Source organism: Dermochelys coriacea, chromosome 3 (genome assembly GCF_009764565.3).
Source record: "Dermochelys coriacea isolate rDerCor1 chromosome 3, rDerCor1.pri.v4, whole genome shotgun sequence".
Taxonomy (NCBI): Eukaryota; Metazoa; Chordata; order Testudines; family Dermochelyidae; genus Dermochelys; species Dermochelys coriacea.
Window position 1 is genome coordinate 156,624,444 of NC_050070.1, and position 12,070 is coordinate 156,636,513.

A 12,070-nucleotide genomic window follows, 5' to 3' on the forward strand; every position below is an offset into this window, starting at 1 on the left:
GTGTTAATTTTATTGAGTATACTAAGATTCAGTCTATATGCTGTTTTCATGGTGTTGGGAGATCATGTTAACATATCATTAAACATACAGTGCAGTAATATGATTTAGTCTTAATTGTGTAGATGAAACCAAAATACGTTGTGGAGTTTTGTTATAGCACTGTAAATGTCATGGGCCATAGTCATCTAACATGACACTTGTGTGGAGTCGTAAAGGAAAGGTCATATGATCCCCTTCATCAGGGGACAAGTGCAGCCCAAAATGTGAGAGCTCTAGAGTACTTTCTGTCAGCATGTTCCTATAGAAATCTTGGTAGAGAGAACCATCAGGGAGGGTAGTGATGCTGCCTTCTGCCCCCTCTCAAGGTATGTCCAAAATTAGAACTGAGGATCTCAATCTCTTGCAGGTTCTTTAATATTTTAAAATAGAGTACTAACCAAAAAGCAAGCTTTCCTGGTAGATACAAATTGCTGAATGTAGGCAGTACATTTTAGTATTTCAGGTGGACTAGATGTTTCCATGCAGTCTCTAGCTGTACCTTGTGTTTTGGATGACCTGTCAAAATAGACAAGTAAACTTTTTAATGTCTGTACTTTATTTGGTGGGGATGGGACAAGTTAGGACAGAGCACGGTGACTGTGAAAAGAAATTGAAGACACCTTCATGGAAGATTATTAAACACTTACCAGAAACTCCTTCAAACTCCTCCTCCTTTTTCTGGTTAGTTTGTACTGTAAAACAGTTTTGGTGCATTTTCTTCATACAGCTGTTATCTATCTAAGGGTACATCTACACTGGAATAAAAGATCCATGGCATGGCTGCCCTGGACTCGGGCTGCAGGGCTAAAAATTGTTGTGTAGATGTTGGGGCTTGTTCTGGAACCTGGCTTTGGAACCCTCCCCCCTCAAGGAGTCCCAGAGCTTGGGCACCAGCCAGAGTCTGAAAATCTATACAGCAATTTTACAGCCCTGTGATCCCAAGTCAGCTGACTCAGGCCAGCCACAGGTGTTTAATTTATGTGTAAATGTACCCTAAAAGCTCTAGTTAAAATAACGACAAGTGTTGTTGGACTTTCAGATTTGTCTATTTAGTTACATTTCTAAGCAGGCAAGAATTGTTAAAACAAAGCCACTGTTTAGAAGTACAAACTGTCTGAAAAGTGAATGGCTTACACACAGTATGTCTACACGAGCCGGAAGGTATAGATTACAGCTTGAGGAGACATCTGATTTGAGCTAGTGCTCTAAAAAAAATAGAAGTGTGTCTGTGGCAGCATGAGTGATGGGAGAGGCTAATCGCCCAGCATATAGTCCTATCTGAGACCTGTATGGCTCCTCAAATTGGAATTTACACTTTCCAGCTCTAGTGTAGACAACCTCTGATTTCAGAATGGTGAATGGGTTCTATGAAAAGTAGTACACCACAAAACTAGTGTTTTGGGGGTTTTTTTAAACAAATTGACTGAATCAGTATACCAAAATTTTGCCTCATAACATTTTATGGCAAAGTTGCATACCTGAAAAGGGTTTTGTCTGGGAAGAAATGAAGTAACTTTATTTTGGCAGAGTGAATAACTGTGTTATGGGCACCAAACTGGAGTGTTGAATGCAGAACAGAAGGAAGTGTGAACTGTTTTCTTTATAAATACAATTTTTTTTGGTGTTTGATTAGTAGATTTATGAAGTAACATCCACACAAACTCATATGGCAAATTTTCAGCTTTAAAGTGTACAGTAGCATCACTTGCTTCAATCTAGATAAGCCACTGAGCAGTAACTGATCATTTTAATACTGTCAATAGCTAGATTTATTTTATTTAAGTGTGTTTCTATAACAGAAGACTAGCGCATTTTCATATTTGTAATTGAGTACCTACCTAGAATACCTGATTCACTTAATTCTACTATGTAGTTTTACTGTAACTACACTTGAAGCCTGACTATAAATGGAGGAGGTTTTTAAAATGTTAAACATGGAAATTGAAATTATACATCTAGAGTCAAATGTCATGTCTCTTGTGGAACTCTCTGAAAAACTAATTGTGGCCTGGATGTAATCCATTTGACTGCAGCAATTTGTAACTAGGAGCACTAGTTAGAGGTTTTGAGTCAATGATTCACAAAGATGAAATCCTTTTGATACTTCATATCAAAGAATGTACTTAGCAAGCATGACTGCTGTACTACAGTATTGTGGAGAGCCATCTGAGACTCTAGTTCAGAGACTGAACATTGATCTATGGACCCCGATCAGAGTTGGTTGCTGCTCTGCAATATGCATGTATAGCAGTACTCAAGAACTGCTCAGATAATCACAGTAAACATGCTAGATCTTACTATGTAGTTTATCTAAATGTTTTTCAACCACATTCCACCCAAAAACCTCCATAAGCTTCTTACTACAGCTTACCAAATCCCACAGGCCTTTAGCTGCAAAAGGTCACAGCCTGGCCCCAGTTCCACAATTTTGCTGGTTTGGGTGATGGAGTTTGTGGATCTGTTGAGGCAGGGTTGGCTGATTGATTGATTTATTTAAATAAATAAACTCAAATCAGCGATTTAAATCACCAAGTAGAAACCCTTGATGCAGTCTCATTGATATAACCATTAAAACATGTTTATTTACAACTAAATAGAGCCTTTATTCTAGATTTGGTTACATCTTTTTGATGTGTAGGAGGGTACACTACAAATGCATACATTTCTTTAGGCGATTATAGCATAGTATTTTCAGATTCTTAAATGTACATTTTTAGTATGTTAGAAAATGATATATTTACTATATATAGTTTTTGCTCATGATTTGTGTCAAGCTGATGTTTAATTAAACACACAATAGCATAGGTTAGTGTCTTATCAGAACATGTTTCACATCTACAACTAAACGATTTATTAAACAGATTAACTGTAGTCAGTGAATCAAGCTGATTATTTCAGCTCAAACTGGATAAATTTTTAAATATGCCTAAGTGAAACTGACTGCCTAAATCTCTTGAAAAAGAGTTTCCTAAGTTACTTAGGCTGACCTCCTTGTGCCATAGTAATTAAGCTTGACCTCAGAAGTAAAATTTTTTTACCCTGAATTTGTCTTTATATAAAAAAGCAGCCTTTAACTCAAAGTTTTCAATATGGGCTCATAGATGCAGCAAATTTTTTTTTAAATGTAAATGTGGTGAGATCAGAATAAGTTTAGGCCTTAACATATTTTGTGTTTTAAATTCAGATTTCACTTTAAACAGGCTTATTTTTAAAAGACTTACTACAATCCTTTTTTCCCTCTCCCTCAAAGTATCTTTTTTTATCCACCCTGTTTTGAGGAGAGCTTTTCATCATATTTTCATAAGTAATTACTGACTATTGATGATCCACACAATTGTAGGGTGTTTTTTTTTTAAAAGGGAATATTAGGACATTTTCTGAGATTACTGTCTTTCAAAGGCTTGCTGTGTGACTTGCTGTGGTCGGATCCGGACAAAGATGTGCAAGGATGGGGCGAAAATGATCGTGGGGTCTCGTTCACTTTTGGTGCTGATGTGGTCAGTAAATTTCTCAACCGTCATGATCTGGATTTGATCTGTCGAGCTCATCAGGTACAAACTCTCTTTGCTAATTTAAATCTCCACTTCTAGTCTTACTTTGAGGTATTAGGGATTGAAAGAATTATCTTCATTTATATTTAGAATATCACTTGCAGGTATCTTAATCTGCAGAATCCATTTTCCAATCTAGCATTTACAGTTTGACCAGATGTAGTTGTCTTGGTACTTCTAGAAGCATCAAATACAGGGGTGTTCCTCAAACAGTATCTAATTTCTGTCACCAATATTTGTAAATACTTATTTCAGTTTCAACAACCATGAAGTCATGTCTACCCTACCCCCCACATTATGTAATTGCTGTGACTCTCTTGTTCAGTGGGAGCATGTGAATATTTTATAGGAACAGTTTAGGTGCCTAGACTTCAAGAATGGTGTAGACTAGTGGCTTAAAAACAGGACATGGAATCAGAGGCACTGAGCAATACAGCTTAAGCCAAAATTTAAGTGACACTGATTTTGGTGGTCTACGTTTTTGGGTCTCCAACTTAACACGTACATTTTCAGAGGTACTGAGCCCCTTTAAATTGTGGAAATATAAACAAAATTATTGTGTTGAAATCTGCATTCCAGAGTTGCTACCTTTATTCTGGTTCCAGTACATAGATACATTTTCCCATGAAAGAATCTATTTTTGTGATTTGTTAAAGATTCTGAAACTGCCTAATGTAATGCTTAAGTACGCAGATGACTTTAATGTTATGTTCCTTTTGAATAGAAACATTTCATTGTTTCGTAAACTAAGAATTAACCTCTTGAGAGTGGTTCCCATCTTGGAGTTTAGGTTTCATTACTTGTACTGTGGCTTTTTAAAATTTTTTCTACTTCTGGAAAATAAAAGGATGCAAGTTTTTACTGTGTGTCTTGCAGTAACAATTTTGCACAGGCACTTTGATTGGACACTTATGGATGTGTCCCCACTGATGCAAGTCACAGATCTTTTCTCCTGCAGCAATAATTGTGACAGACAGTAGGTGTTTTAAGATCCGTACCTTCAGATGGCACTGCTGCCAATGTATCAGTAATTCAGGCAGTCTCTTTAAAAAACCTGTAGTGTAGTTATAGCTTTGTTTATCCTAGGATGTTAGATGCAAAGTGGATGAGGTAATATCTTTTATTAGACCAACTTCTATTGGTAAGAGAGAAGCTTTTGAGCCACACAGAGCTCTTTAGGTCTGGGAAAGATACTCCCAGCATAACAGCAAGATGCAAGGTGGAACAGATAGTTTAGTATAAGTAGCTAGCACATACTGGAAGGGACCATTCAAAGTAAAGTAGTCAGTTAACACATGCAGTCATAGGACAAAGTGTATTCGACTGTTGTAATGATCCATAAATCCAGTGACTCTGTTCAGCCCATGATTTTTAGTGTCTAGCAGAGTAATGAATTTAAGCTTCCAGGCTTGTCTGAAAATGTTGAGTAGTTTTCCAGCTAGTGATCAAACCATCAGACAAAGGGGTGCCATTGTAGTCCTCAACCATGATTGTGTTTAATGAGGCTCACTGACAACTTTCTGATACCACTTATTATAAAGAACTCAAAGAAGATCCCACACCACAATTTACCCAGAAATGTAAGCGCATCCTCAAATCATTTCCCAAAAAATTCCAAGAGAAACTACAAATTCACCCCCTGTGAACCCATCCCAGGGACCTTCTACATGCTTCCCAAGATGTACAAACAAGGGAACCCAGGCAGAGCCATCAGTAAACATCCCATGGCTAGATATGAAGAAATGTTGGGACCCATAGAAACAATCCTCAAACCATTCCCCACACAAAGGGCCACCTTTCTCCAGTACACAACAGACTTCCTCCACAGACTCTGCAATATTAAAAGCTTCCCTCAGAACACCATCCACACCACCATGGATATCACTTCTCGATGCACAGTATCCCTCACAATGATGGTATTGCTTCCTGCCTCAAATATTTACAAGACAATGGACGACCCTCAGATGCCCACCCCAAATACGTCACCAAACTCATCCATTTCATCCTCACCCATAACGATTTTATGTTCATCAAACTTTGTCCAAACCATGGGAACAGCCAGGGGTCCTAGGATGGCTTCCCAATATGCCAACCTCTTTATGGGCCACCTTGAAGCAGAATTTTTGAACAAATGCACCACAAAACAAATGATACCTGAGATGCATCAATGATTTTTCCATCCTCTGAACAGACTGCTTAAACTCCCTCATGGAGTTCCACCACAACTTCAACCACCACCACCCGTCCATTAAACTCTATCTGGAACACTCCAACAGTAGCATCCACTTCAGCCCTACAGCTAACCATATACAAGAAACCCACAGATCACTACACCTACCTTCATAGATCCAGTAACCACCCCAAACATACCAAGAAATCTGTTAAATACAGCCAGACGCTCGGATACCACAGTATATGCTCCAAGGGAAAAGTCCGGGATATACACCTTAACACATTTAAAATCACCTTCATCAAAGAAGGACACTCCACCAGAGAAGTAAATCGCATCATGGAACAGGCAACCCAAGTACCCTGAGAGTAACCCCAAGTACTGCTTCGATACAGAAATAAACCCCCTTCTGACCACACTCCCCTAGTTATCACCTAGCATGCTATGCCCATAGAGGGTCTCATCAGACTACAACCCATACTTGAAGGAGACCCCATCCTGAAAGAAATCTTTCAGGAACCCCCACTTCTCTTCAAACAATCCCCCAAGCTCTTCATCAAAAGCAAGCTCCACACAGACCAGGACATACTAACTCAAAGCTGCACCAGACCCTTCCAGAACAGATGCAAAATCTTGCATATATATCTCCCACTGCTGCAATGATCAATACCCCCCTCGCCCCAACACATCTTTCATGATCCATGGATCCTATACATGCCTATCACAACTTATGGTATATCTCATCCAGTGCATTAAATGTCCCAGTAACTCTGAGGGTGAAACCAGACTATCTCTGGGCCCTCGAATAAACTCTCATAGGAAAATAAGACAAATAATATCACCTGTGGGTGAACACTTATCACAAAGGAGTCACTCTGTAACTGACCGATGAGTCCTCATCCTCAAAGGAAACATGCACAACATTTTTGAAATACAAGTGTAGTAGCTTAAACTCATTATTCTTCTATACGTTAACCCATGGACTGAACAGACCCTGGTTTTATAGCTGCTTGTAACAATCTGTAACCCACTAAACTCCCCCCCGCGCGTCCCCCCTTTTTTGGGGGGGTCCTGTGACTGCAGAGGTGTTAACGGGCCACTCTACCTTGAATGGTTTTTAGAGTATGTGCTAACTACTTATGCTAGCTATCTGTTCCACCTTACATTTTGCTGTGATGCTGGGAGTTCCTTTCCCAGACATGAAGAAGAGCTCTGTGGTGTTCAAAAGTCTCTCACTCCCCAACAGAAGTTGGTCCAATAAAATATATTACCTCACCTACCTTATCTCTTTAACAGTATCCTTCTAGGCATTATTGTTGCAAAATAACTTCACAATTTTATGCCTGGACTATTTTTATAGATTTTTTTTTTTTTAGACTAAGTGATGTTAATAAGAGTACCTATGGCACCTTAGACTAACAAATTTATTTGAGCATAAGCTTTCGTGAGCTACAGCTCACTTCATCGGATGCATTCAGTGGAAAATACAGTGGGGAGATTTTATATACACAGAATATGAAATAATGGGTGTTACACACTGTGACAATAGCGATGGTAACACCCATTATTTCATATTCTGTGTATATAAAATCTCCCCACTGTATTTTCCACTGAATGCATCCGATGAAGTGAGCTGTAGCTCACGAAAGCTTGTGCTCAAATAAATTTTAATCTATAAGGTGCCACAAGCACTCCTTTTCTTTTTGCGGTTGCTACTCTGAAACCTGTCATTATGAATGGTGGTAATGTAACAATTACCCAGACAATGAGGATTAGCTGTCCATGGAAGCTATTTTATTTTAGGCATACATTACTTTGTCTTCCATTGCCCCATGGTAAGTATGTGGTGATGGTGGGATGCAGCATGGAGGAGATCTGCCTTACCTGGGAACTGGTCATTCTTGCACTATAGTTTGAGCTGAATTACTGCTTTCTCTTTAGTAAAGAGAATCATAGATATCTCTGGCAGATGCTAATTCTTTTAAGTACAGTAGAATCATTTTCATGAAAACTCTCTTTAGAAAATGGGAATTGTAACATGTTACAGGAGTTTGTATGAATGGCACCGGAGTATAGTAAGAGAATGAAATGGGATGCAGTAGTAATGTGGTACCTTTTTAAAAAAAATAAACGTTTGAATTATAAAATTACTTTTGTACTCGGTATACGGTTTCCAAATATCTATCAATTGAAAGCATGGTCACCAAACTTCAAGTTTGAAAATCTTAATCAAATGTATCAGCATGTTAGCGATAGTTGTTTTTAAGCTATTTGATTTCAGATATTTAATTTTTTTCTGATTTGGCACCACAGCCCAGTGTTCTGTGTATTCACCTCTCAATCATTAAATGTTGTTCCTTTCACTGCCTACTTGTCACCACCATAAGATAAGCAATTGGTGCCTGCCTAAGAACTCGAATTTAGGTGGTAGAATGAATCTAATTCCTGCAGGGTTTATCGTCTCAATAGATAGCTGTATTGACTTGAAATTTTCCCCCCCTCCCGTTAACAGGTGGTTGAAGATGGATATGAATTCTTTGCTAAACGACAGTTGGTCACCCTATTTTCAGCTCCAAATTACTGTGGAGAGTTTGATAATGCTGGAGGCATGATGAGTGTTGATGAAACTTTGATGTGTTCCTTTCAGGTATACTATGCTGCTAGATTAAAATTTAGTCAGTGTTTTTTTTGTTTTGTTTTTTAAAGTAGATAAGTTTATAGAGGAAACTATAAATTGGCACTCAACATGCGCCACTAAGGGAAAATAAGCTTCAGAAGATAGTACTACACAGCAGGCTGGCATCAAACCAACTTTGCCACAGGGAGCTCTTTGAGGCCTGGAATTCCTGTAAATAAACTTGCCATATTCCATAGCTGCCATATACTAGATTCTTGTCTGCATTCTCAGTGCACATTTAGAACTGGATTTAATCTTCCTTCTGTGTCCAATTCTGGGCAGCAGAACAAATCCTTATTCAGAGATGATGGCATCCTGTACTGTGACTCCTCTCCTCAACTAGTGTTTTCTTTCTGCTTCAGAAGAGTCACATACTAGCAGATCCTGTCTTTTACCCAGCTAGAACAGACACAATCTAAAGCAGTTGGAAATTAAGTCAGTCTATAGAGAGTAATATGTGGACACATGAGTGGGATAAGGAAATAAACAGGATGGTGAGGTTTATATTTTTTTGCTCATCAAAAGTAACCAAACTACAGTCAAATTTGAATTGTCACATTGATCCATAATATATGGAACGTATCTCAATTGTCATGGACTTACTAAAAATGTTTCCTTGTTTTTTTCAAAGATATTGAAACCATCTGAAAAGAAAGCTAAGTACCAGTATGGTGGATTGAATTCTGGACGTCCAGTCACTCCACCTCGTACAGCTAATCCACCGAAGAAGAGGTGAAGAAAGGAACAATGTCAAAACACCATCAGATCTATCAAGGACAAAACTCCATATTACAGTATATAATAAGTGTGCACTGTAAAACCATCCAGCCATTTGACACCCTTTATGATGTCACACGTTTAACTTAGAGACGGGTAAAGGATCTTTACTAATTTTTCTAGTAGAAAGATGTGCGACACTGTATTGTAACAAGTATAGCTCCAAGTTCTAATATCCAACGTAGAGTAAAATCCAGATTTAAAAAATATCTATTGAATTACATATTCACTTATCACGGTTTTTAAAGTTGACCAACATCCCAGTTAAAACTTGATGTAATAGTTAAACCAGATGAGAGCATGATGTTCCATTTGTGTAATGTGGTCTTATTGTTGCTTGATTGCTTTTACTTCGGTTATTTTGTAGCTAGAATGATGCAAGTATGGTATCTAGTCATGTTCCCTGGCTTTTTTTAACAAAATACGGAAGGGGCTTTTTAGGACAGCCACTGATTTTTTTTTTTTCTTCCCCCCATTCTTTCTAATCTTGCTATTTAAATGTGTGCCCCATTGAAACAAAAAGGTGATAGGATGGTAGTGAATAAAAAAGGCAAACTGTCTAAACTAGTGACCCAATAAAGCGCCCTGACTGCACACCCTGACAATCAGCATTGTTTGAGGGACAGAAAACTGTCTTGATTTTTAACTTAAATTGCCACAGAATGGATTTGCGCACTACACTGTTTTAAATTATTGACATTACACTGTGCAGTGGCACTTCACTTAGGACTAAAATGGTATTGCCTATTAGTTGGTAACGTGATTATGTGGTACCTTGGCTTTAGGTTTTATTAGCACAAAATATCTTTGGCATGCTTAGCTTCCCAGTAACATACTATTTGCATCAAAATGCATCTTGCATAGCTCCACAAAACATGAAGATCCTTATTTGATAAGCCTTGGAAAGCTGAAGTTTTTTCGTAAGAGGGTGTATTTAAATGGGTGTTAACTTACTGTTCACTGATCAACTGACTAGTGATGGTTGAACTGTCTAATATTGCCATGTGAATGTTCTACATGATTGTAAGGCTTATGTCACTAAAGATTATATCCTGGATTTTCATGATCAAAGTTCATATAATGTATAGACTTTTGCTTTGTAGTGTACTATAGTAGCAATAATTTCTGTACATGATCAAGAGTTGTGCAGTATTTCTTTTCTTCTCTCCTTTCTTAAAAAGGTTCATATTGACAAATGGCAAGGTGTAGGGAAGTTATAAAGTTAGTAGTAGGGTAAAAATTGTAAGACACAGATTTGATGTTAGGATGTAACTCTATTGGATATGATTATAAAAGTTTTTATTGAACATGGCAAATTTGCCAAGATTCTTTGGGGGAAAGCGTCAGATTTATACCATTCTAAATGTGCAACAGTAGATGTAAAACTCTTGACTTTAATATTGTCTTTGAAAATGTTAAATTGAGGATTCTGGCAACTTGCATTCTATGAACTGGCACAGTATATAATGCAAAATGATTTCTGACACAGTGGGAAAAGTTCTTTAAAATGGATTTAAGTCTTTTTTCTAATTCCATTTTGTTTTAAATGCATATTTTAAATGTAGTTTTTCATTTAGTAAAAGTTGTCTAATTGATTTTTGAAGTCTGTCTGGTTATTAAACTTTTCAATTGCTACTTAGCAATTTATTTTGTTAATACTTATCTTTCTGTCCTTGGGGCAGACTGGATCAGCTGCTATTTGGACAGTGGCTTAGTCTTTTTTTGAGGCGAGCACTGATGTTAATTACTTGGTTCATAATGTTACAGTATTGTAACATCAGGACAGCCATACCATGCTTTTCTGAGTTGATCAGTGATGACTGTATTAGTTCAAGTTTGGAAAGGCTGAATTTCTGTCTAAGCATTGGTCTCCAAAATTTCCTCTTCCCCCCCCCCCAAAAAAAAGAGGGGGGAAATCATAATATCAAGTAGTGAGATTAATACTTTCAGAATCTAAGCAAAATTAGGAAATTTTGTATTCTAAAATACTAATATCTAGAGTTGGATAGTATAGTACATTGTATATAATGTGCTCACTTGTATTGCAAATGTTTCCTCAAGGTGATCTTCAGAAGAGAATTCGTGTCTTCAGCGTGTCTGTCTTAAGAATTTTTAAAAATTCCTATTTCCTTTTATAATTGAGGTAACATTTTTTTCTGGAGAGCTATCGTACACTGGCAATACCAAACAAGTGAAATCTGACTGAGAGGAAGTGATTTTTAGACTGGGTAGGGAGATGGACTTAACATCTGTAACTAAAATGCCAGAAATAAATTGTCTGTTAGACCAGAATATCTCTGCACAGTCCAGGGCTGACAGCTCCTGTTCCACATCTAAAACGTTCAGCAAAACAAGGAAAGACCAGTATTGACATTCTTGATACTTTAAGGGCAAATACAAACCTAACTTAAAAAAAATATGAATACAGGCATTAGTTTTAAAACAAGCAATTAATATCTTAGTGCATTCTATGATGATGCAATCATATGCTTAGCAATGTTGAATACTACTTGTCATCAGTCTTTTTTTATCTTGACATGAATGAGGTGATGTGTAACAAATGAAATTTATCATAGATGTCCCCCCCTATGCAAAAAGCAATAGTGAAAATAGAACACTTAACCTTTAACTGCACTGAAGGGCAAAATTTACTGATGCAAAAGAGCTTTCAGATTTAGTCCATGCATCAATGGCTTTCATAATTTCACTTGCTTAGAAATGCATTGGGTGGCTTACAGGTGTGGCAAATGAGTGGGATCCCAATTTTCTGGGAAGATCTGAAGATATTTGGTACCATAAAAGCACTGTCCTGATTCTCGGTGAGATTTGAGGGAATTAAAGTTTCTGGGGCCTACA

General features: G+C 37.6%; 1 protein-coding gene across 2 annotated transcripts in view; it reads left to right on the forward strand.

The window, feature by feature from the left end:
- The window catches only part of PPP1CB (protein phosphatase 1 catalytic subunit beta), a 50,560-nt gene extending 39,751 nt beyond the window's left edge, over nucleotides 1–10,809 (forward strand). For both annotated transcript variants that reach the window (XM_038395959.2, XM_043511636.1), the window contains 3 exons: nucleotides 3,439–3,590; nucleotides 8,273–8,407; nucleotides 9,069–10,809. In XM_038395959.2, the coding sequence (XP_038251887.1) occupies nucleotides 3,439–3,590; nucleotides 8,273–8,407; nucleotides 9,069–9,173 (392 nt within the window). In that variant the 3' untranslated portion in view covers nucleotides 9,174–10,809. The remainder of the gene's footprint in view (nucleotides 1–3,438; nucleotides 3,591–8,272; nucleotides 8,408–9,068) is intronic.
- The last annotated feature ends 1,261 nt before the right edge of the window (nucleotides 10,810–12,070 follow it).